The following is a 26,391-nucleotide window of genomic DNA, read 5'->3' as shown; positions in this document are numbered from 1 at the left end:
GGCAGGAAAAGCAATAGACATCAAGCCGTTTGCTGGGTGAGCTGCTGGCAGCCGCAGGGCAGCGCTGTGTGTGCGTGGCTGTCATGCAGATTTGAGTCATTTCATGGAGGTGGTGGGGGTGGGTGGTGGGGGTGGGTGGGTGGAGGGTGGGGGAGGTGGTGGGATGTTAGTGGGATGTTTTTTTGTCTGATTTGAGTAAAAAAATGCAGCACAAAGTTCTCCATGAGGCCCGGACGTGTCTCAATGTTCAGGAAGCAGCAGGGACGGAGGAGGTTTATTTTGAAGGGGCAGGCGGCTGTTTCCTGGAGCTCAGGCAGCGATGACCTCCAGCCTGAGCTGCTCGCTGCTCCGTTTGTCTGCGGACGTTCAAACAGCTTCGTTCCGTCCAAATGACGCCTGCCTGAAGCCTCGTGGACGAGCAGAGACGTCGTTTCTGAGCAGACGCCAAAACAACGCTCCTATTTTGGAAGCTCACCCTGATCATTCTGAACGTTTGCTTTATCATAAGAAGAAAAAGGTTCAAAATGTGTCTAAAATTGACATTTTGATGAAAACGACTGATCATTTGAATCATTTTTTACTGATCTTCTCTTCTGTTAATCTTTAAATGTCTGTTGGGACCCTTCTGAGGGTCACGCCCCACAGGTTGATAACCAATTGGTTTGACCAAAACACGGAAATAAAACTTACATCGTCCTGATAATTAGTCCCACAGGATGAATTGAATTATTATTAATTGTGATCTCTTTGTGTGATTTTAACATCAGTTCGCACAGGCTGAAAATCACGGAGGGACATTTTAGGAGCAAAAAACTCTCGACGGCCGCCAGCTGACTGCAGTTTGACCGTCTACTGTCGGATATCTGTTTCCAACAAAGAGTCCTCTGGAAGAGAAGCTGTGATTCATATCAAAACATAACATCTGAGAGGAGAAACCCAAGAACAACAGACCTCTGAGAGGAAAGACGACTTCTCACTCCTGAGAAACACGTCTCTGAGCAGGACGGCTGTGAGGGACGACGGCCACCAGGGGGCGCTGTGGTTCAGCAGACAGTTTGAAACGGCCGCAGACAAAGAGGAGGACTCGACACACTGCTGCTGTGTGCTTTTCTGTGTTCATGGAATGAGAGCTGATTCCTGATCGAGTGATTGATGGTGCGTGAAGCCTCCTTCCCTTTAAAGCCAACACCACTAAGCAGAGCCACGGGGGGAGGGGGGAGGAAGGGGGCGGGCAGGCAGACCGACGGCCGGCCTCGACCCCCGAACCAAGCAGCGACAAACCAGACACAAAGGAGGCGGCGAGCGACAACACCAACAGTACTATGATTGGCTCTGATGGGTCTCAATCTGCAGCGGAAAGTGGTGGCGTGATTATCGATTGCTTTTTCTGTCGGCTACTGCTGATCGGGGGGGGGGTGATTGGAGGAAGATGAGGAGGGGAAAATTACCCGGGACAGGAGGAGGAGGAGGTGTTTGAACAAACCAACATAAAAAAAATACACAACAAGTACAATCTGATTGGCTTGAGGAGAGGGAGGAAAATTTCCAAACTAACGAACACAAAGTGATGAGCGGAGGGACGAAAAAATGTGGACAGACGTGTGAAGAAGAAAAAGATGGTGGAAGTGAAACAGAACGCCTCTCTACTGAGGACGAGGTCAAAACAAAGAGGAGAGCACTACGCAGGGAGTGAATGAAGAGAGGAGCGAATGAGAGGGAGGCGTGGGAGCTGGCGAGGGGCCGCGAGCCTGACTCCTCTCTCCTCTCTGCGGCTCTACCTTTAAAGCCTCCGGGGGGGATGGAGCTGGGTTTGGCAGGAAGGGGGGGACCTGTACTGTTGGAGTTGTTGATTGGCGGTTGGAACGAGCCAGACAGGAAGATGCCGTCAGAAAGGGGGCGGGGCTTGCGCGCAGTGGGCGGCGGCTGAGGCTTGCTGCGATATGGCGAGGCGGAGGCCGGGAGGTCGCCGTACGACTTCCGGGTCGCCGACAGCTTCACCTGACCTGATTGGCTGCCGCCGCCACTTCCTGCGTCCTCGTCTTCTTCCTCGTCGCCCGCGTAGGAGACGAACTTGGCGGTGTAGAGCGTGTCGGGGGAGGTGACCTGGGTTTTGAGGTAGGAGGTGTTTCTCTGTGGGGGGGGCGGGGGGGTGTTAGTAGGGTTGTGGGGGGCGGGGGGTTGGTAGTCCCGGGGCAGCGGGGGCCGATACAGACCGGCCGGGTCCTCGGGCGTCAGCAGCTTTCTCTCCGCCTCCTCGTGCTGCCGGCGCCGCTCCGCCTCCAGGCGAGTGTAGTACTCCTCCTCCTGTCTCCTCTGGGGGAGGGACAACCTGTTAGTAAGCTCCACTCTCATTGGCTCTCACCTCAACCAAGGACACTGACTGACTAATCAGCTACAGACACAGCTGGGAACTACTGACCCCACACCCCTACAGGACCCCACATCAGACTCTTCTGGACCTGATCTGCTCTACCTGGACCGCCAGTACAAAGACCACGTCCACCCGGTCCACCAATCCGACCGAACCGAAGCGCGTCACAGCTGGTGCAGACTGGTCCTGAAAATGGTCTGACCATCAAATTCTAACCGAAGCCGCGACTTAAAAACAGGAAGCAGCTGCTTTTACACTACAGGCAGATATTTGATTGAAAAATGGTCAAATTAAGTTAATTTGAATTGATTAATCGTTTGGTTTATAAAGTGCTGAAGGACCGAAAAACCAAACGCACCCAGGAGCCGCTCTTCACCGTCAGGATTTATTGCTCTGGTTCGCTCTGCTCTAAAAACTGCACCATAACCATCAGTTGTATCCTCCTGAAACAACTTCAGGCCGCCAGCAGAAACCAGCTTATGATTATGTCTCAGAGTAAAGTCGGTAACAGCTTTACAAACGCCGCCTCTGAGCCGGACTCGTCCTCTTGTGTAAATAGTGGGGACGAAAATAAGCCCTGAACTTGATCGCTGACATATTTTTAAATAAAGATCACCAACCAAACCAAACATCTAGTGTCCAACGACTCCACCAACCTGAAGACTCCGGAGGAGGAACCTGCTCCTCGTGCTCCACACGACCTACAAACCTGCGACCGGAAACCAGGCCTGCTCCCTGGACCACCCGGTCTACGTCCACCCCCCCTCCCCTCATGGCTGTGGGAGTGTGTGTGTGCACAAACTGTGTGTGCCCTCAGTTTACACCGTGTGGTTTGTGGGCCGGTCTTTGATTCGGGCCACCCTGAATCTACGCTGTGACGCTGCCCGTCAGTCTGCAGGAATGTGTTTGGATTTCTGGGTTTGGAGCTCGACCAGCTGCTCCGCGTCACATGCGCTCAGTCTTCTCGCGCGGGGTTATCTTGGCGTGTTTTGGTCCGTTTGGTCATGTGTTGGAAGGGTGACCGCCGCGGGACGGTCTCTAGCTCTGTGGGTGCGTCCGAGCAGCTCGTGGCGGCTGAATCGGCCGTCGGAATCTGAAGAAACTGGGAGGGATTAGTGGGTGTGTGGGCGTCGATGAGTGGGCGTCTGAATGTGTACGTATGGATGGCTGAGGGCGGGGATGAGGCAGGTGGCTGGGTGTAGCCTTCTGTGTGTGTGTGTGTGTGTGTGTGTGTGTGTGTGTGTGTGCATGAACTGAATATAAAGCATGGGGTTTGTGGGAAGAGTGGGAGGGAGGGCGGCATTCCCTGAACAGTTTCTGGAGCGATGGTGGATGGAGATGGTGACAAAACAAATCAAACATAAACCTGACAAAATCAAAACTGCTTCCCCAAAAAACTGAAACAACTTAAACTTCCTGACAAACACGACAACACGATGGGAGTCCCATGCTCAAGGTGGGTGGAGGCACATAACATGACACAGCAACACACCACAGAGGGTGGGGGTGCACAGGATGAGGACATGCAGTTGGACATCTTCACAATACACAAACAGCATCAGATGAACAGTCAGAACATCTTTAAACATCGTCTCGTCCAGCAAAGTTCAACGCAGCTCTGACGCCTGAGCTAACGCTAACGCTAACGCTAACGCTAACGCTAACACTAACACTAACGCCTCTCTGTGGAGACCTGCTGGTGTGATCGGTGGTCTACAGCTCACAGGACAAATGCACAGAACAATGGCTTCATGGTGACGTCAGTGGACACGATGATAAAACACGGAGACTGTTTGATTTAACACACCAGACGGAGATGGACGGGTGGAGACCAGATCACACTACTGCTCACCTAAAACCTGAAATATTTCTCCAACATAAGGTTAAAAGGCTTCACCTGTGAAACACTTTACATCTATTTTAATTCTATGCTCAATAATCCACAGTGACAAAACAAAAACACAACAATAAAAAACCAAAATCTCCTTTGTCCCTTAATATTCAGACTCATTAATATGTAGATTATTGTGAGCAGAATTAATTGCCGAAAAAGGAATTTTAATCCATTTTTCTTTAAACCTGTGTCACAGCAAAGTGTGCACAGAGTGAGAGGTCTGAATACTTTCTGGAGCCATTGAACATCTGAGGGTTGGACCGAGCGTTTCAACGTCTTTTGACTGATTTTATCATCCTCACTTTATTCTCCTCAGTCTATTTAAAATACTAAAACTGCCTTTTTCTAAAGGAATTTTGCTCATTGTCTCATCATATTGTAAATTTGAAGCTACCACCAGCAGCCCGTTAGCTTAGCTTAGCACAAAGACTGGAAACAGAGGGAAACAGCTAGCCTGGCTCTGTCTGACTCCGCCTACAGCTCATAAAGTGTCAAATGCTTCCTTCTTGTTTTAACTTCACACAGATCTCTAAACTCTCTGTTGAGACACATTTTGTGATCTTCACTTAGCGACTCAGTAGGAAATGGGACTGTTGTGCTGAATGATAGTCTAAATGTTGTTTTAAGGGCTTCTCCAGCCCGGTGGTCCAACCCTGACAGATTCCTGCTCCGTCTCGTCCCACCATGTGGACTCGCTGCCTCACAAAGAGCTACAGAATCACACAGCGACTAAACATCCTACAATCTGTGGCCACTGGACTCCTGCAGAGACAGACAAACCGACCTTCTCCTCGGCCTCTCGTTTGGCTCTCTCCTCCTCCCTCCACCTCCTCTCCTCCTCCTGCTTTGCTCGCTCCTCCGCCTCCCGCTTGCGAATCTCCTCCAGCTGCTGCTTACGCCGTCGCTCCTCGTCCTGCAACTGACCACGCACACGCGCACACACACAGAACATGCCAAAAGGCACACATGCAAACAGGGAAAGAGTTAGTGCAGCGAATGGACGTCGTTCCCACACAGACTGTGACAGCGTCTCCACGTCCAGCGGCTGCTGAACGGCTAACGTACACTAACATGTCGTGTGGCTTTGCCTCACAGGCCTGCTCCAGAGGGGAGGAGCAGAGTGCACTGCAAACACACAGCACAGGCAGACACACACGCCGCTGAACATGCACACACCCACCACAACGACAGCAACCGGAACAACGAAAACAAACACAGCCCCGCTTTCAGCCGCTTGAGGCGCGTTTGGTTTTGTTTAAAAAGTAAATCAAGCGCACCTGAAGTGGCTGCGAGCTCAGCGGGCGGCTGCAGAAACGTACTGATAAAACCATCCCAACACAAAGCCAGCGGGACACGGTGAGGCACAAAACAAGCACACCCTCTCTGGGCTGGGTGGAGGTTAAAGGGTCCGTTCAACAAAAGTATAAAACAATATATTTTGTAACTGTGCTGGTTTTGTGTATATTTTTTATATAAAAAAAGAAATAAAAATAATAAATAATTCTGTATTCTGTCTGGAATTTTTCTTTTTTTAATATATATTTGTCTACTTAGAATTTTAGCTTTTGTCTTTTCATAATTTATTTCTAATCCTTTATTTAATTTCCAATTTGTTTTGTTTTTTTCTTTTTATTGTTAATAGTATAAATATATATTTGCATGTCAAGAGCTTCAATATAAACATATTAACGTCTTTTGTTTGAGATGTTTCCATCTCTCGTTCATTACTCATCTGTTTTGTGGTTCAGGGTGAAATCTCTGTGATGGACACAAAACCTGGACATATGAAACCACATGAAAGAAATATGTGTTTCTGTTTTGGTTGGACGGATTCTTTAAAAGAGAACACAAAGAGGCTCAGCTGGTCACACACGGATGGATGGATGGATGGATGGATGGATGGATGGATGGATGGATGGATGGACGGACACCACGACATGACGTGTGGCCCGGCGCAGGCAGCGCTGGGGGCTCACAGGACTTTCATGCATGGATCTGGACCTGGACCCCCTGTGAAGCATTCAGCCATGCAGGCTCCACCTCCATATGCACTCAAAACATCACTGCTGACAAGAACCACGCCGCCCGCCGCTCCGCTACGCCGTGAGCACGTCAACGACTGCGCTTCTGTTGCTTTGAGGGTTTGAAACACGTGATTCATCATCGCTAAGCAGCAGCTTCGCTCGTCGTCCCTCAGCGGATGTTTTGAGTGGACACGGAGATGGACGGCTTCCCCAGCCAAACAGCATCAAGCATCCCAGGACGCCCCCTCCATGACCGGCTGCTCTTTAGCTAATCATGGCACAGCCCTGCCTCCGGCCCCGGCCCCGCCCCAATGAAACGACGACAGTAGTCCAGATGGGTGGGGAGAGACAGATAGGAAACACGGGCAGGTGGGCAGCCCAGACAGAAAACAGGAAGTGATGTAAGGGCAGGGGGAGGAAACTCGTCATCAACAGGAAGAACATACCAAGTCTAGAACAGAGATAGCTGGGACAGCATTCTGCTGCTGAAGAAGAAGAAGAGAATAGAGAGTGAGAGGGGGGCAGGGAGGGAGGGAGGGAGGGAGGGAGGGGGGAGAAGGAAATACCCAAAGGCTGAAAAGGAGGGTGTGGAGGAGATATCAGTGAAACTAAGTTAGCAAAAAGAGGAGGGGAGGTGGGAGGAGAAACTGAGGAGCAGAATAGAAATAAAGGGGGGGGGGGGGGGGGGACATACAGTAAAGTGAAAACATTGCTGAACTTTATTCTTCTCCACTCTGTTTATTATTGGATGTCCTAAATCCACCACATCCAAATCCAGATGACCGCTGCACCACCCAACCACACCTTCAACGTAACTACCGGAACAACGGACCTCATGAGTTCAATCAGCCAATTACTGTTTTTAATGACATCACAGGACTCCGGTTCATTCCACATTTCTCTCCTCTGCCTCGGCGCTTAGCTTCCTCACGTGAAAAGGGAAATAAACTTCTCTGATCTGCTGCTCTCATGTTTGCTGAGTTTTCGAGCAGAAGGACGTGAAATCCGTTTAAAAGTACTTAAAAGTACAACATCAGCTGTTACACAGTCACACTCTCAGCCACACCGGACAGATTCAACACCTTCCTGCATCCAACCACATCCAACACGCAGTGTACGGTAACACAGCTGCACCCGCCCACACGCTGCTACACCCAGTCGAACTACAGAAATGAAGAAAATAATGCTGCGTAAGAAGCTTAAGGCGCGCCGACGCGGTTCAGGTGGAGGAACAGAGCGTGAAGGCTGCATGATGCTGGGCGCCAGAAAGGACCAATTCTGACTCTCCATCGGATCAGAATCTGACTTTAAAGCAGAAGAGTCGTGTCTCCTCACGGCAGGACGCAGCTGTGAACCACAGGAAACCAAAATCTACAGGAAACCTAAATCACACCTTCAGACTCACTTTACCTAAAGTCACTCCGTTAGATCACGTGATGTGAACGCAGCACAACATCCTGACCTGCCTGCCCAAAACCCTCCCGTCCACCCCTCCAGCCAATCAGATTTAAGCAGCTCAGCATGGCAAAGCGATGACAGAAGCATGTTGCAGATGCACATTGCAGGACATTCATAGTGGGAGCGCCGCCGCAGAGGAAGTCATTTCCCCTGCTGCGTTTGAAAGCCGGCTCTTTCCTTCCTTTCCTCCTCGTGCACAGATTTGTGTGTCAGCAGCGAGCTGATGGTCATTATTACTTAAAACACAAGTCAGACTGTTTTATTTTGGCCAAAACAGCCTTTGCACATGATGCGACTTCCTGTCTCTGCCTTCTCTTCCTTTAGCACTTCCTGTAAATGTTTAAATCGCTCTCTCTAAGCTTCATCTCTCCTCCTTCAACACTTCCTCCACCCTTTCCATTTCCTGTCCTCCAGTCTCTATCCTTTCCCGCCACCCCCGTCTCACCCTGGCTCTCTTCTCGGCCTCCAGCCTCTGCATGATCATCATGGTGTCCACGTCCTCGTCGTCCTCCTCCTCCTCGTCTTCGTCGCTCTGCTTGGACTCCTGCAGTCGTTTCTGGAACTGCCACTCCAGCATCAGCTTCCTGAGGCGGTCGCTTTCCTCCGCCGTTCGCTCCGGCTTGGCCTGGAAAACAAAAGTGCGCTCAGACCTGGATCGGGTTGCTTGTCAGGTCCCTCTGGGAAGGGAACGGAGCTTAAACCGGGCTCACCTGGAGCTCCTGGATCTCCTTGTCCAGCAGGTCGACGATGTGAAGCTGCTGCTGCTTCTCGGCCTTCTCGCGGGCGTCTCGCTTCCAGGGGTCTGGAGACAGACTGTCGCTGGACGTCAGCTCCTCCTTGCTGATGGTGATGTACTGCAGGTCTCGCCTCTCAATGGTCCGCGGCTGCTGCTGTGGCAGCAGCTCCCTGATCACCGTGTCCATGCCTACGAGCACATCACGTTTCATTCATCATGTCGCTGTGGCTGCAGTTTGCACATAAACACATTAAGTATGAGAAAAGCTTTGACTTTTACCGGCAGGGTTGGGGCCACTGGCAGGGGGAGGGACAGCTGAGCGCGGCAGGCTGGCCAGCTTCTCCGGTCTGGATGGGGGAGGCTGGGGCTGTGGGGGGAGGTAGGGCTGGGGCGGCGCCACAGAGGGCAGAGGGGGCTGGTGGTGAGGGGGAGGCATGGATCCTCCGTTGTTGTGAGGTTGGACGGGCATGACGGGGTTGGCCCGGATCTGACCCAGCTTCCTCTCCTGCTCTCTCCTCTTCCTCTCCCTGACAAATCATCATCATCAGCAGCAGCAGCAGCAGCAAGGAGACAACAAATTATTAAAACATGAAACGATGGTCAAACTGTAGTAACACATTTACCTTGTTACACTGTAACTGAACAATATAAACATTTTAATGCTGAGCACACTCGAGAGCAGCACTTTCTCTACAATACTAAGACTGGTTCAGGCCACATTCTGTTTGTCCTGTTTAGGACATGACAACATGCTTTTTGTGTGCATAGTAAACTGTTTGGGGGGTATTTTCTATCACGTGATCTCCCTCCTGTCCTGTAGGTGGAGCTGTCACTTTATGTCTGTACATACAGCCTCATATCATGTCGTTAAGCTAAACGTTCTGTTGTGTTCCCACCTCTCTTCTTCCAGCCGAGCTTTCTCCTTCTCATACCAGCGCTGCTGCTCCTCACGCTTCTTGCGGTCAGCAGCCTGCTGGGCCGTGACAGGAGTGACGGCGGCGGGCGGCGGCGGGAGCGGTAAGTCGGGCTGGGGGTCGTAGGGGTCGTAGGCGTCGGGGTAAGGGGCCGGTGGCGGGGGCGGAGGAGGGGGCAGGTCAGAGCGGGATGGCGGCTGGGCCGAATGTGGCGGCACAGGGTGAGGGGCGTTGGGCGTCTTCCATCGGCCCGGCCCGGTCTTCTGGTTCTGGGTCTTGTTGGAGGAGGAGGAGGAGGCGGAGAAGTTGAGGTGCTCCTGACTGGACGTGGATGACTCCAGCGAGGAGGACACCTGCGGCTGTGGGGCCCAGAGTTCAGGACCTCCTGCAGAAACACAGCGTGGACGAGTTCTCAGGTCACAGTTCAGAGGAACATTTGGAAGATGAAAACCACTAAGCTGCTACATCAGTCAGCCTCTCTCTGCCGCCTTTAGCGGAGGGATCTGGTTCTTCTTACCTGGTGGACCTCTCTGGTAGTCCAGATCTCTGTGCTGGTAGTCCAGGTCCCGGTGCTGGTAGTCCTGCTGGTAGAGTTGCTGCATGCGCTCGTCTGGCCTCATACCTCCTGGCTGGGGGTATAACTCCTCCTGGGAGTGGTTAACCCGCTGAGAGGAGACGAAAACATCCAATAAGAGACGAGAGAAGGGGGACAGGCAATAAAAGGAAAGACAGAAGAAGAAAGAAGAGAGAGACAGAGATAGAGAGAAAGGACAAGCAGGAAGTAGAAAGATGAAGGTAAGAGGGAAGACAAGGAGGAGAAAATGGGGTGCAGCAGGATGAAAAGGGAGCAGATGGAGGATTCAATCATTCCAAGAACATTTTCTGTGTTTCCAGGTCAACGCTAAATCTGCTGACTTACACGACAAACAAATACAAATCTTTGGATCTACTTGAGGTATTTTCTGATGAAGCTGAGACCTTCAACACGTCGACGGTCTGCTGTTCTACCTGCATGCTGTTGTGGATGTTGTCGGCCACTGGGAGGCGCTCTCTGTCCTCCATGCCCTGCCAGTGCTGCGAGGGCCCCTGTCCGGGACCGACGACCCGATCCTGGCTCTTGGAGGCCGGGATGGTGAAGTACTCCCTGGGGCAGGTCTGGGTGGGGATGGGGTAGGCCTCTGGACGGGGAGGGGAGGGCTCTTCCTGCTGAACAAAAACAGAATTTACGGACTGAAAAGAAAATATTTGGGACACTTTCCCGAAGCTGAACAGGCAGCACATTGTGCGGAGCTGGTTTGATTCATTCTGGATTTCTCATCTCTGCTCCAGATACTGTGAGTCCTCGAGAGCCGGCGTCGCTCCGGTCTCATCCGGCCTGCGGGAACATTCCACACACAGACGACACTTCGGCGGCTTCGATCACACGGTCACTTACGTCTGCACACAGGTTGCCGGTGGACACGGAGGTGATCTTGGTGCCGGGTCCTCCGGGGTACACCGCTTTGCCTGCAGGACTCTGGCCCTGATCTGATGGCGGGGGTGGACAGACAGTTGTTTTAGCACAGTTAACGGCACTCACTGACAAATTCAACAATATCCAGAGTGAAGCAATGAACTTAGGGAGGAAAGGAGTCGCCAACAAATCCCAAATTACCCAAACTGGTGACTGAACGTGGTTTCAGAGATTGTTTTTAAAGACTTTTGCAGACACGGTGTTATTGCCCAACAGCCCTGTGGCACTGATTCCATATCAGGGTGGAGTACTTCAAGAATAACACCAGCACAGTTTTACTTTTCTTTCCTATTTCCATCACTGCCTGTGCCAAGTCTGAACCCAGTGGCTTGTTACCATACATACTTTCCATTGAGTCTATTAATCTACAGCCTAAAAGAGGTGGGAATGTTCTGGACGTGTGATAACCTGTTATTAACCTTGTGATGACTGAATCAAGTACTGATCTATTATGGAAGGAGGTCAGGTGTAGTTTAGCACACAGCGGCTAAAATCAGAGCATCAGAGTATAAACAAATCAAATCTCGGTCGGTCGGGGGCTTACTGGCGACGTTGGGGCTGGAGCGGTGGTCGGCTCGGTTCTTGAGGAGCCGATCTTCGCTGCTCATCTTCTTTGGTTCGGGGTACGAGTCCCAGCCGGCCTGCGGGCTCTCCGGAGAGCCGTTCTGCACCGAGCTGTTGTACAGCTCAAAGCCTTCGCTCTTTGGTCGCAGCTTCCCGTTCTTGTCGCGGCCTCGGTCTGATGCTGCAGAGATCAGGATGAAGCAGAGAGAAGGAGTGTTTCAGAAAGTCTAGCGCGCTAACAGGCAGGGCAGTAATTACATGTCATGATATTAAGGTCATTACACTCCCCGGAAATCTGTCCACTTACAGACAGCAACAACATCAGCTCATCGCCTTTGTGTCCAGAGCGTCAGACAGAGGACAGCGTCAGCTTGGTCACTACCTTCTTGACCTCACCTGTGCACTATTATTGGCCGGAGGCTACACCCCCACTGCCCAAAGGTTGACACCAAGAAACGTCCGACCGCACCAAAGAAGAAGAAAGCAGACAGAGGGCAGCGTCACACACTCTTCTTCAGAGGTGATGACTGGGAGGGATTTCAGCTGGAACGTCCACAGGACTCCTCTTAGTGGACCAGGTTTGCTCCTCTGAGCGAAGTCACACCCTCAGTCTGTGAGAGTCTACACTTCAAACATCACGCTCACTGAAGAATGAGCCGCGTCCTTCACCGCCTGGCGGTTAAACCTCTGTCTGCACTGGAAAACACACTGTGGTCGAGGGAATTTGGGAGAAACACCCCTTTAGCGTCATCCTGGACCACAGACCGGCCCGGCCAGAAGACTTCCTTAATGAATCTAGGGTCACATTCCAGCAGACAAAGACCAGCACACAGCCAGACAACCCAGTCAACTCCATGCTGTGTGTGTGTGTGTGCGTGTGTGTGTGTCTGGAGGCACATGCAGCACGCATGCGCATGCGCACGCACACACATATCTGGCTGTGGCCACAAACACTCATTATATCCTTCAGTCTGCTCGCTGCTTTTTTACTGCGCTAGCGAGAAGACAACAAGGACACACTGTCTGGACACGTCTGCTTCTCTGCTTTCATCCACAGCACCGAATCTCTGGCAACAGCTGATGGTGGAGCTCACAATGGTCCATTGACTGAAGCCATTAAACAGCCAAAATCTGCAGCGTTTAGGAAGCCAAATTTATGATCTGTTTAAACGCCTTTCAGGACTGTTATAATAGTCTTAATTGTCAAATATTGTTTAATGGAAAACAGCTTAATCTTCCACTGTTCTGTATTCAAAGTGGACCTGCGTTACTGATTAATCTGCATATTATTTGATCAATCAATTGGTTCATTGTTATTAAACATCTAAAAACGGAGAACGAGACCAGTATAAATATTTAGATCACAAGCCGACGTCTGTTCCACCAACAGTCCCAGAGCTAAATATTTCATTTTTCTGGTTCTTTTCTGCACATTTATTTTCCTTCCATTGAAAATGTGATTGATGAACAAAGCGTTTAAACTTAAAGAATCATAAACTTAATGCAGATACAAAGCTCTTCAAAATATGAGGAAAAACAGACTGAACATAATAACTTTGTTAGTCCAGAAGTGAGTCTGGAGTATGTGTGTGTGTGTGTGTGTGTGTGTGTGTGTGTGTGTGTGTGTGTGTGTGTGTGTGTGTGTGTGTGTGCGCGCGCTCTCACCTCTGGGCATCATGGGGCTGGGCTGGTTGAGGAGCGTGGCCAGGCCGTGGTAAATGGCGCCCTGCTTGGCGACCTCCAGAGTCACCACTGAGCCCGTCCTCGTCATCAGCTCTGCCGCCCTGAGGGGGGGGGGGGGGGGAGAGGGAGAAGGAGGGAGGGAGAGGGAGAGAGGGGGAGAGAGAGAGAGAGAGAGAGAGAGAGAGAGAATATGACACCTACTTCGTCTGGTGTGACACACAAACTGCTCTCCCAGTCTGTCTGTGACACACCTTCATGTTCAAACCTCTACTTTAACTGCATTGATCTCCATCGTTGAAGTGATCAGAACATGATTTCGGCTAAACGTTCTTAGTGCACTGAGTCATTATGGGAAACGCTGGTGAAGTTGGTGTCTGCTGCCTCCCAGCAGGCAGGAAACAAACCAGAGGACCTTCATCATGAAGCAGAGGGGGCAGGGATTATATCTGTCATTGCCAGAGACTCACTTCACTTTAATTTGGGTTCAATCCTGCTGTCACACACACACACACACACACACGCGCACACACACACACACACACGCGCACACACACAGTACCCATGTTCTTCAACAGCCACATGTGCACAGGGCTTTAACCAAATGCCATAAATAACTGAAGGGCAGCTCGTCATGTGTGTTTGAGTGGATGGAAGTCGGGGAACGTCAGCTTCTTGATGACGAGCAGCGAACGGGCTCTGAAGCCTCATGTGGGAATATCACAGGATTCGGCTTTTGTACGAACGTGTTTCAGACCTAAAGGCCCGTGAGGCCTGCAGGAGGGGGAGAGGAGACGACCACAGGGTGACACCGCCGACCACGACGCTCAGAGGGAAGCCGTCTGATTAGCTGTTAGCTGATGTTCTGTGAAATGGGCGGATACGATGAACCCCGCCCAGCTGCTACCTAAAGCGTTTAACCGCTGATTCGTAAATCCAGTTTGACCTGATGGAGACAACAACCCTGAACATCAAGCCTGTACACGCCGAGGGATAAATGGATTAATGTGAGCGGGGCGTTAGCCGCCGAGCGCTTCGCTGCTGTTTCCAAAAACACACACACACACTCTTTCTGCTGCTGTGTGTGTGTTCCAGACATGTCGGAAACTTTGTCTTTTTACGAGGACAAATGGGACGCAACGGCCTCAATGCAAGAACGGTCTGAAGCCTGAGGTTTGCAGGATGTGGTCACCTGGTGTCACATCAACATACGTTACTTCTCAAATGTTTTTAATTCTCTAAATAGACTCTGGACGGAGTTTCATCATCGCCTGACCGTAACTACGTCAGCACTGTGCGGTGGGTGGTTGAGCGGATGGAGAGAAAAATAACATGCGCCCGCAGCGACTCCCTGCTGCCTCATGCAGATAGACGACTGGATGCTGTGAAGGTTTAATCATTATTTACATGCGCCAGCTGGGAAGTTCCCATTTCTAATTTGCGATTGGAAATCAGTCAAGCTGGCATCACATTAAATGATTTCTGGGCACTGAAGCATTCAAATTCTTGCTCCAACAAATTGAAACAGCCAAAAAAAACATCTTTAAAGACTTAAAAACAGCAGCACTAATTGGGCCGCTGTGTCCTACCTCTCTTGTGATAGGCCGACCAGACTGCGGCCGTCCACGCTCAGCAGCTGGTCACCTGCAGCCAATCGGCCGTCCTGCAGAAACACAAACACACAGAATGAGTCGCAGCAGGTGTCTTCCTCACGCTCGTCCATCGTGGCTCCACTCCGTGTGCATACGAACCACGTCAGCCGCTCCTCCTTTGACGACAGACTTGATGTAGATGCCCAGCTTCTCCTGACCGGCACCCTGCAGAGACACAGACAGAGTCCACCTCAGGAAGTCTGCCGACATTCAGACGCTTTGTGTGCAGACGGCTCAGTTTGAGTCATGAAAAGATCACAGGAGGCAAACGTAAACAAGCCGAACGACGTTAAAGCCCACACAGAACTCTTGTCCTCGCAGGGTCGTGACGTCTTTGCAGCCTCGAAAGTGGTTTTGTTTGTACTTGTGTGGCTTTTTTCTCCACTTTCATTGAACATGTTGCGGCGTAAACATGCTTTCAATCTCAGGTTCAGATGAAGTGAAATCAGCCACAGTGTCTCCAAGAGGACAGAGAAGACTGACAATGGGTGACTGTCTGCTTTGGATGGAAGCTCGTTTCCATCATGAGGTAGTTTTTCATTGTTATCATTTTATCATTATCATGAGACACTTTCTCCAAATCACAATAGTCACAATAAGCTGTTCTAAGACATCGCACAGTGTTTCAAATACTGGAAAAAAATCTGAAAGAACGAATTCTGAAAGATTTCAAATGGATTTAAAACCACAGGACATCTGTGTTTCTCTGCAGAACGTGTTAAAATATACTTTGGCAGCCGTTAATATACCTGAGCAGCCCGTGCAGGTGAAGTCTACGAGGGGGAAACGCTGCTGCATGAAGGATGAAAAAGAAATAAGCTTTCTTGAGCGAGGCGCTGAAACAATCTGCTCAAACAGGAGACACTATGGTGGACGTAAGGCTGCTGGGAACAACTCCTGTGCACTTAAGAAGAAGCCAAACGAAGGCCGAACCAGCAGACGTGGAGCACTGAAATGAAATGAGTCACAGCGGGAGAAAACGGTTTCTGCTTCATCCACGAAGCTTCAGTGCACCACATCTACAGCACGCCCTGCAACGCTCCAGGCACGCTGCACAGTGACTGGACGGGCTTCAACGGGTCGCCCGACACGGTGACCATCTCAAGACGTTCTGTAGTCTGATCCCGACAGAAACACCAGCAGGATCTTAAGCACACACGTTCACACAGAGCTGCTACAGAGCGCTGACACTGAGCAGAGCAGGTCGGACTGGAAACGTTCAGCGTCTCCTGAAAGCCAGGCCTCTTTTATCTGAGGTAACAAGTTCACCAACATGTCAAACTGAAGCATTCATGGAGAACCAGCAGCAGTTCAACACATTCCCCCGTGTTTCCATGTTTGGTTTCCCTGCTTATATTCCACTTTTCTGTGCTGGATTCTGGTGATATTTGCTGCGAGCAGTCAAACCTCCACACAGGAATCTGTCCACATTTACTTCACGTCATAATATTTACCTGAAACCAAATCCTTTCTTTACCGAGTAGCAACAGAGAACAGCAAGTGGAGCAGAAACACACACAAAGCAGAGCTTCTGTGTGTGTGTGTGTGTGTGTGTGTGTGTGTGTGTGTGTGTGTGTGTGTGTCTGTGTCTGTGTGGTTTTCTGGTGAGGTGGGGGGGGTGCTGGCATGTTATCAGGCGTATCACGCTCTCTTTGCCGTCTTGACGTGTTTCTCCTCTGACTGTGTGCAGCAGAAGCAGAAACCAGACGAGTATTTCTTCACAGAACGATGAACTGATCAACTCTCTCCAACGCTGAAGACATCTCACATGACTTTCAGACTTTTAAGCAGAGACCAAAGCTGAAACAGGAAGCTTCAGATGGCACACACACACACACACACACCGCCGAGACATTAAGAGTCGCAGCATGTCTGTAAACTCACTCATAAAACTGTGGAGTGGATTAAAAAGACTCCTAATTGCTGCCATCCGTCAGACCTGGCAACGTGGCACAGTGTGTGTGTGTGTGTGTGTGTGTGTGTGTGTGTGCGTGTATGTGTGTGTGTGTGTGTGTGAGTGTGTGTGTGTGTGTGTGAGTGTGTGTGTGTGTGTGTGAGAGAGAGACAGGGGTTACACTCAGGTTAATAGCTCTTACTGTTTGCAGGTCACATGTATTAACGGTTTCATCAGCCGTAGTGGAGAAGATAAAGACAGCAGCAGGTTGTGCAGCGTCCACCAAATTAAACTGAAGACTTTTAACGACCTTTTTAAAAGCACAGAGTCCAATTTACTGAATTTTCTACATTGGTACTGATCAAAGGAGGACAGAGAACCAGGAGGGACAATAAGGCCTACACATATTTATTAAGTACATGAATTTTTGTACTGCAAAGCTGCATACAACAAACTCTTAATATGATTAATCAAGTTAGGAGAAGGAGGCGAAGAAGAGAAGGAGAGGGAGGACTAGAAGAAGGAGGAGGAGAAGAGGGAGAGAGAGAAGGAGAAGGAAAGGAAGGAGAAGCAGAAGGAGAAGGAGAAGGAAGACTAGAAGAATAAAAAGAATTAGGAGGAGGAGGAGGAGGACTAGAAGGAGGACTAGAAGAAGGAGGAGAAGGGGAAGACGAAGAGCTTTGTAAATGTAGTTGAAGATGTTTTTGGACAGAATACTACCTTCAGACGCCCTGAAGTTACTGCTCTTCATCCAAATTTCACACCATTTGAGAAACTCTGAGCACACAGTTCATTTAGAAGCTGCTCTGAAGCTTCAGATCAGATCAGACAGAGACTGTTTTGACATTTTCTCAAGTTAAAAACTGGATTCTAAACATCTTTAAGTCTATTTCGAGCTCTAAGCGTTTAACCATCTGTTTCACAGCACTTCAATCGCCCTGGCTCGTAATTAGCAGTTAATTTGTGTTTTCTCGCCATGTTTAATAATCACCTTCGCCGCTGATCATCGGCTCGCTGCATGAGGACTTTGTTCGCTGTGAATGGCGGCGATCAGTGAGTTCCTGCAGCAGTAAACAACTTTTGAATATGCGGAGACATAAAAATGTGAGTTGAAATAGGTTCAAACAGATCAGTTTGTTATGAACAACAATGAGCTTTGTGCTGACTTGTCATCTAAATCAAACAAATGCATTCCTAAGATTTCCTTTGTGCCACAGAGTTTTGCCAAATGGGATCCGAGTGTGAGTGAAAGCTGGAGTTCAGACATCGTTTCTCAAATTACTCGCATTTTTAACGGCTGTGCCTCCATACAAGGAAAAGTCAAAAGATCCTTTGAGTGTGCGTGTGGATGTTATAATGAGGCTGGATTCATGCAGGCACGGATTTCCTGTGAGTGACATTAAGATGAGAGAACAGTGAATCATTCTGGCTGTTTGGTGTCTGTTGTACATTACAGAAGACATTAAAGAGCCTCTGTTTCAGACGGAGCCACAGCCTCCTGGATTCATCCAGAATGAGGACTGGGGCGCCAAATCAGGCTCCACAGACACTCGAGGGAGTTCCCTGAATCCCTGGAGGACATTTGGAGGGACTTTTAGCAAGTTCGAGGGGATTCAGAAGCAAACCTGCAGTGCAAAGGTGCACGTGGGTGAATCTGCTCGTCTAGAAGGCTGAATTCAGCACAACACACTGTCCTGTAATGTAATTAATTGACTCCAAGCAGCAGCCTGAAACATGAAGCCAGCGCTACCAGCAGCTCCTCCAACAGCCACTCGAGGCTGCCTCCAAAAATGAGCCAGTCCCCATAGACCCCCATATTAACATCTCCACGAATGCAGCTTGAAGGTTTCATATGAAGTAGCTTTTCTTCAAAAACCAAAAAGGTGTTCATGTTCTGTTCAGTTAGACTGGGAGAATATCTGGAATGCCTGAGGGAGCTTTACTGCCTGATTTACTGTGTTTTAATGGACAGCTCTACAAATCAAGTGCACCTTAAAGCTGCCAGGCCTCTTTTAGGGCGACCTGAAGGAGTCAGACGCTTTAAATGTGACTTTAAAAACACTGAACACCTCGACGGCGGCTGTCACACTGAACTGCTCTTTTACATGCAAACGTCCCGTCACGTCGGGATACACGTGACGTTGGTGGCGTTCGAGATGTATTTGGATACGCTGGATGTTTGGCGTGGAAATCAACATAATTCCACCAATTTCCTGAGGTGAGCCTCGCTGGCTGAACACTCAAATTCCCCTCTGAGCACAAGCCTGTGAAAGAACCGAGGAGTCAAACGGCTGAATGAAGCGTTCTTCACTCTCTTCACCTCCCACCGCCGCAGAAAAGAGCACAATACAGAGAAAAGGAAGCTCTCCTTCACCCAATAATGCATCGACACACAGCACACGATGGCCACTTTGGTCAGATTCAGCAGCAGAGTCACAGTGACGTGACGGTCGAGCTGCAGCTGACTCACGCTGAGAAGCATCTCCAGCAGATCCACACAAAGAAGAGCGTCACAGCTGCCAAACACCGCTGCTAACGCGGGCTGGTGACACACCAAGATTACAGCTAACAATGTTAATACACGTCAGCCCGCCTCCCGGAGCCTTTTCTGAGGTTATGAACCACTAAGAGGCAGTTTGGAAGTGGGCGTGGCTCAAAGGCCCTGCACACCCACACAGGTAATCAGCCACTCGGGCAGATCAGACACCTTCTCTGGACTCTGTGCGTGAACAGACTGTGGCTGACTGACATCTCGATTCTCCTGTTCTGCTTTTTTTGCACCGGTTGTTCTTTAGTGAAAGCAATTTCATGACTTCAGAAAGTTTGCAATATAAAGCCGCACCCAACTTTGACCTGAGAGGACGCCTGATCAGCCAAAATAACTGCTAACACCTGTGTGGGTGGGCAGAGGCACTGACACGACCACGGCAGAGGGAGGTTTACTTTAACCCCTTCAACGCTGGACTAACAGCCACCGGCACACACTGACATGTGGCCTTTGTCTTCAGTGGAAAAGGGGACAATCAGCCTCCATACTCAGGTCAAAGCAAAAACAAAAGCTGAACTGAAGACGGGTCCTTTAAACAGAGGACGAGTGATGGTCACTGATAGCACACAGATATTAGGTGTCACATTCTGGTCAGCGTGACAGCTGCTGCAGCACTTTTACACCACTGATTACTACTTTTTATTAGTAAATGTTCATTTAGCAGTAATCTAAGTCAGTAAAATGCATGAGATGCATGAGTGTCATCACATTACAAACAGTGTTAAAGTCTAGAAGGCCAGTTTGAAGTGCCTGCTGCTTTGTACAGAGCGTTTCTGGCTGCTTCTTTAACACTGTGCTGCGTGCAGGGTGTTTACACTCCCTGCCAGAGAGCCTGCATGGAAATAGAAAGAGGTAACTATAATCTAGGGGAACACAGTTTTTCCCACAGGTCAAAAATACACTCGGGGAGGTTTCCTCCTTCTGTCAACCCACTTCCATCACAGAGCAGCAAGCTGCTCTGACTCTCACAGAGCAGCGCGGCTCTTCAGACTGAGGGGATGAAGATAAATCCAGTGTTCGCTGACTCATTCACAGGTTTAACACCTGGACCAGCTTTGGTCTGTTCACAGTCTGGACCTGCTGACAGCCTCTTCAGCTCCAGCTGTTTGGGACGCGTCCACACAGAGCAGTCCTGTTTATTTGAGTAATTTAGGAAACACCTGCAACGCCGTCTTGTTCAAATTCAAGCTGATGTCGACAGTACAAAAACTCGATCCATCAAACTGCAGTCAACAACTCAAACTTATAAGCTGTTAGACGGGCTCAAAACAGACGAGGGAAGCTGCTGGCGTGAAAGTTGGACCCATAAATCTGCAAGTCCAACATTAAAGACAACATTAACTTACTGCAGAGGGATCGTATGCGTGAACACGTCAGTCGATCCGCGACAAAAGGTAAAACAAATCTAAGGGATCTCTGCAAATATTTTTTATCAGTATCAGCCTCAAAAATCCATCTGTGAGGTCATAACTGCTGTACTTGATGTGTGGAAAACAGTGAGGAAAGCCCTCAATGTCTCATCAGTCATACAGCAGCAGCTCCTCATCATCAACGCAACTTCACTCTTCATCATGACAAAGAAACCGGTGATATTTTGAACGTCGTAGAAGTTGACGTAGAGACAGGAAATGGTTTTCAGGGTAAGCATAGAAGAAGATGACAGTGTGCACGTCTCTTCTCCTGCGAGGACGTGTCAGTTTCTCCACACAAACCTGCCAAATGGTGACTAACGAGGCCCGAGATGTACGAACGTTCTCTCCACACACACCTTGTAAACACCTCCTGCACAAAGCTTTACAGGAAAGCCTGTGTGTGTGTGTGTGTGTGTGTGTGTGTGTGTGTGTGTGTGTGTGTGTGTGTGTGTGTGTGCGGCACATCCTCCCATTGTTCCAGGCCTCACAGGGGGTAACCGTCTCATGTCATTGTTCCACTTGCAGCACCATTTGGTCAGCAAACAAACAAACACACAATCAATACTTCAAACACACTGTGGAAACACACAGACCAAACGCAGCTTTTTGAGTCTGAACAGCATAAAAACTTTCCTCGACTCGACACGTTTTAGTGAATTTCAGTCATTTCACACTGCAGTACAAAACACCAGGCAGAGTAAACGACTGCAGACCTTTCCAGATGATCGGGGACTGCTGGTGAATTCTCCACGATAAGCGAACATCCACAAGGCAAAACTTCATTTAGATAAAAGCTGATTTTCTTTAAAGGACTCAACACTGTGCAGTAATGTCCTCCATGGTGCTGAGATGAAAAGACGAGTTGGAATTGTAACTTTACTCCATGAAGTGCTTTGAATATACTGCACACACCAAATACATCCAGAATGCTGCTTTAGCATGCCAGACAATCCCCAATAAGTGCAGCAGAAGATGGACAAGTAAACTACAAGATTTCTGAATGGAGTTTGGTGTGCACATCATGTTTCTGAGAAACTTGGATTGCAACACTCTGCAAATGTAGCTGAGCTGTGCAGAGGGAATGTTCTGTTCTTTACTGTGACAGACAAATGAGTAAACACAGCAGCGCAGGAGGTGGAGGAGGAGGTGGAGGTGGAGTGCTCCCCAAGTTGGGAGTTGTGGAATGCAGTACCATGTAACACACACAGGTTTGACTGGTACAGTATTTTTAGATTTAGATTTTTGCTAAAAGGATGGTATCAATACTATCTAATGAACTGACGCGACTGACCACAGGCCCAAAATGCACCTGTGTTTTCACCGCCTGCGTCTCGTGTGTACCTTAGTTTAACCATTAGCAGATCGGCCCTGAAAGCAAACAAGTGACAAACCTGGAGGCCATCACACTGCAGGGTGCACGCTAAATCCACACCGATCCACTGTTATTCACCCACCTTCAACACTCAACCAGCTGCTGCCACGTGAACCAGTAAGAGAGAATCACAATGTGTGGAACATACGAAGGAATCTGGTCCGTCGAGAAACGAGCGAACAGAGCGTACAGACTCTTTATCCCGCTTCCACGAGCACACACACACCTTTCAAATCACCTTTATATTGAGCTGAAAATAACAGCAGAGAGAGCAGACGATGAAGAAACTCGCACATTAAGACTTTCTTTGTCCATGTTTAACACACACACACACACACACACACACACACACGAAGGAGCCGTTACCTGGTCTTTCCTGCCCACTACAGAGAACCACATGTTGCAGCCACTCGTCAGCGTCGTCCACACCAGTTCACACTGGGATGTCCAGACTGGGACGCACACAAGCCTACACACCTTTTATCCCAGAGAGCGCTTCAACCTGCTAACATGCACCAACAAGTCCCAAACCTCCTAATTACACTGGCAGGGAGCGATCCATTCAGCTGAACGTCTGCGTTTAAAATCACTATTTACGGCTGGAAATGGACAAAAAGAAACAGGAAGTCCTGCGAGCGTCGCAAAAAGAAGTGGAAATTCAGTCCCAGCCATTTAAAAAAGCTGGAATTATTAAACAAGTGGTATAAAAACCAGTGGTGTGATTTTAAAAAGCTGTGTAAATTCCAGTACTTGTGGTGAAACGGACGCAGTAAATTCCTTAAATGTTCCCGAGTGCAGAAAAATTCCTCCACCAGCTCTGAACTGTTAAGAAACAGGATCCAGGCGGCGATCCAGAGGTGAAGTGTCGGCCGGGACGCCGGCTGGGCAGACTGAGGTGGAGCGCTGCTGCAGCTCCACCAGGCAAATACCACACACACACACACGCACGCACCCAAACACACGCACACACACACAAAAGCACAGAGTTATATAACAGGACAGAGCTCAGCTCAGTTTACCCAGAATTCAAGCAGCTGTTTCACTCTACCTGCCTTTCCCATCAGACACACACACACACACACACACACACACACACACACACAGCTTTGAAAGTAAACAGAGTGAGAAGGCTTCCTCAGTAAGTTCTTCCTTCCCGCTCTTCCTCCACACACACTCAGGAAAGCTCTCGCCTTCAGCAGGAAACTGAAGAAGAGGGAGCGAGTCGTCGTGTTTCAGCAGGACAGCAAACACGACGGGTCGTCATCTGCTGCTCTACTTCACCTACTTCAACAAAGCAAGGCGCAGAAACAGGATGCTAAACTGGCTGCTAGCGAGCCACCGGCTGAGCCCAGATCTGTGATCCACAGACAATAAGCAGGAGTGCACATTATGTTGCACATAATATACGTGACAGTGGGAAATGTGTTGATGGAGAAGCCTTAACGTAGACTTACGTAACCGTCTGGCTTCTAACTGCAGGGTTTCCCCCACAGGAAATCTGTTAGTCAAAGTGGACGTCCAACTGTGCTTTAAAAAATAAAATCCAAGCAATATGGGACAACGTGGTGCCTCTGAGGAGCAAACCCTGTCTCTGTTCTGGCTCCGTCTGCAGCCGTGGACGCAGATAAAACGTGAAACTCAAATGAGACAAACCTCACAGCAGGTGGTCTGCAGCGGCCACAGGAGCTTTAATTATCTGCTTATCTTTCATAACGCCATCAAACTGCTGACGATGGAGGCCTTCTGAACACTGATGTTTTATGTATCTGCTGTTGAAGTCTGTGTGTGTCCTTTATTTCAGCTGGCAGCAGGACAAACGTCCCGTTGTTGTGTTTTTTACGTTGGTCTGACTGATCTGAGAAGGTCACCTTGAGACAACAACATTATAAAGTTTATTAGTTTGCCTTCTACAGTCCACCAGTCTGAGTCCTGCAATACTGATTTCACCCAGCAGATGGTGCCACCGCACACAGCTTCCATCTTTTAAGCACTGATAATGATTCATCCAAATCTACTCACATCATCTCCTGTCAGTCTCTTTTCCTTCCAGCCAGTCAGTTCATTAAATCCAATACGCATAAAAAGTTCATTGATTACAGCAGGAACAGTTTGTACTTAACATGAGAGGAAATGCATGAATCTTTAGGTCAATCTGTGCACTTCAGAGTGATCCATGTCCCACTCAACTCAGCCCACCGTCCACACCCACTCCCCCAAAAACACCCACTCCCCTAAAACCAGCTCGTCCTCTGCAGTGTCAATGTTTATTCTCTGTGCTGCTGTCAGACTCAACAATGAAAAGAAGTCTATTTAAAACAGCAGCCTCTTCTGTCAGCACTGTGCCGCTCAAGCCTCTCACACACACACACACACACACACACACACACACACACACACACACAATCCAACACACTCCGTCTCGACAGCCAAGATAAAAAAACATCAAAGCTATTTTTGGATTTCCTGTCAAATCCATGCCAGTCCTTCACAATCTGCTTTAGAAAAAGCTTAAAAAATACATGATTTCTGCCTTGAAAGAGAAGTTTGACTGAAAAAACTTCCTTGAAAAGCTCAAACACACACACACACACACACACTTCAAGGTGGTATTTCCTACCTTGGCAGCCACGATGCTGAGGCCCATGCCGTTGTGCTTCTTCAGGGTTACTGTGACAACCTCCGGCTCTTTCCTCATTGGCTGAAAAGAGAGATGGACAGGAAGGACAAACTGTGAGTGAGGACGAAACCTCTCGATGCGTCTCTAACAGCCTCGGGGAAAGTCGGCGAATGTCCTGCAGCGTGTTCCCGCTGTGTGCCTCTGAAACGTTACGAGGAGAACGAGACCGCCGAGTGAACGAGGGAGGGATGAGAAAAGGGAGGGAACCAGTGAAGGAGGGATGAAGGGGAAAGGGGAAGACCACAGAGGAACCTGTGGTCGCTGGAATCCAGTCAAGAATGAAAACCACATCATGGCTACCCACACACACACACACACACACACACACACACACACACACACACACACACACACACACACACACACACACACACAGGGCTGGGTGGGGAGAAAGACAGAAACAAAGAAAGAGAGAGAGCTTCGAGGTTTCCCACATCATGAAGAAACAGTCTGACAAAGGAGACTCCAAAACAAACACACTCGTGTCAGAGTTAAAGAAAAGGACGTGTGCGCCGTGATCTGGATTTCTGTGTGTGTGTGTGTGTGTGTGTGTGTGTGTGTGTGTTAGCATCTCAGCGGCGTGCGGCTGGATGGCACAGTGAGCCGTTTCTCCGGCTGGAACACCCAGAAAACAACAAAAGGACGACCGCACCGCAACTTCAACACGAAACACTGCATCTCCACCGCACCGGTAGCAGCTACGGCTACACTGCAGCTACACGCCAGCCACAGAGTGAGACCTCTGACTCGCTCTGCGCTAAAGAGCAGCTAGCCTGAGTCTGACAACCATCGGGCGTGTCGACTCCGGGACATGTCCATGTCCGCCATCAGAAGCGCTCTGCAGGTTATCCATCCGGCGGTGCAGAGGAGAGGATGGACGAACTCCCTGAGAGCAGAGACAGGCTCGCCGCACTGACGAGCTAACAAGCAGCAGGTGGTAGAAAATGTGAGACAGCCAATCGTCAGCATTATTAGATCCTGATACAGGAACGCTGCGTGCTTATTGGCTCACTGATACTGGTGTGATTTGACACTAAACAATCAAAGTCGCCCTGATCAGCACTGAAAGGGTTACTGTACGAGCTCCCGTCGTCCACACACAGATCCTTCCTAAAGCCATTTCTCTATCAGTGATTGGGGGGGGGGGCACAATTCACAGCCCGACAGCAAACAATAACCCTTTCAGTGTCGCAGCGTCCACATGAGCACGGCGGGATTGTTTTAAGACAGACCTGAAAAATGTGAACTTATCCTTTAAGCTTCCTGTCTACAGGCCGACTTATGGAAGGTTTTACTGTAAAGCAGCTTTATGCCCTCAGCGACCATGAACCCAAAGCTGGTCTACATAAAGATCTGGACATTTCGAGACTTTTTCTGGCCCACGAGTCAGTTTTAATTCTGCAGGAAGGACTAGAAGAAGCAGACAGAGCAGGTTCAAGGACCAGACATGTCACCAAGGTTAAGGGGTCCAAACAGTAAATATGTTCCCACCTCTCTCAGCCACCCAGCCTGGGGGGTTGTTTAAAAATATTAATATAATGACAGGACTGAAACGACGGTGAACCAAATGGCCGCTGTCCCGCCACCACCGTGATCCAGCTGTCACGCCTAAAGACTGACTGCTGTGTTTACTGCTGCCATGAATCAGTGCACAAAAGAAATCAATGGAAACAGCTGCAGAG

The 26,391-nt window shown here is 49.4% G+C and overlaps 1 protein-coding gene across 27 annotated transcripts in view; it reads right to left on the bottom strand.

The window, feature by feature from the left end:
* Positions 1-26,391, bottom strand: part of afdna (afadin, adherens junction formation factor a) — an 81,445-nt gene that overhangs the window by 4,453 nt on the left and 50,601 nt on the right. For 5 of the 27 annotated variants that reach the window (XM_076756600.1, XM_076756606.1, XM_076756609.1 and 2 more), the window contains 15 exons: positions 24,650-24,730; positions 14,906-14,971; positions 14,744-14,817; positions 13,140-13,258; positions 11,455-11,655; positions 10,833-10,924; positions 10,406-10,603; positions 9,915-10,062; positions 9,380-9,782; positions 8,763-9,010; positions 8,458-8,672; positions 8,193-8,372; positions 6,736-6,774; positions 5,050-5,184; positions 1,779-2,313 (listed from right to left, as the gene is read on the bottom strand). In XM_076756600.1, the coding sequence (XP_076612715.1) occupies positions 1,779-2,313; positions 5,050-5,184; positions 6,736-6,774; positions 8,193-8,372; positions 8,458-8,672; positions 8,763-9,010; positions 9,380-9,782; positions 9,915-10,062; positions 10,406-10,603; positions 10,833-10,924; positions 11,455-11,655; positions 13,140-13,258; positions 14,744-14,817; positions 14,906-14,971; positions 24,650-24,730 (2,734 nt within the window). The remainder of the gene's footprint in view (positions 1-1,778; positions 2,314-5,049; positions 5,185-6,735; positions 6,775-8,192; positions 8,373-8,457; positions 8,673-8,762; positions 9,011-9,379; positions 9,783-9,914; positions 10,063-10,405; positions 10,604-10,832; positions 10,925-11,454; positions 11,656-13,139; positions 13,259-14,743; positions 14,818-14,905; positions 14,972-24,649; positions 24,731-26,391) is intronic. The other 22 variants (XM_076756622.1, XM_076756625.1, XM_076756623.1 and 19 more) reach the window with 15 other exon arrangements.

Source organism: Chaetodon auriga, chromosome 18 (assembly GCF_051107435.1).
Source record: "Chaetodon auriga isolate fChaAug3 chromosome 18, fChaAug3.hap1, whole genome shotgun sequence".
NCBI lineage: Eukaryota > Metazoa > Chordata > Actinopteri > Chaetodontiformes > Chaetodontidae > Chaetodon > Chaetodon auriga.
Note: the sequence above shows the minus strand (reverse complement) of the source record. Positions and strands in the feature narration are given on the sequence as shown.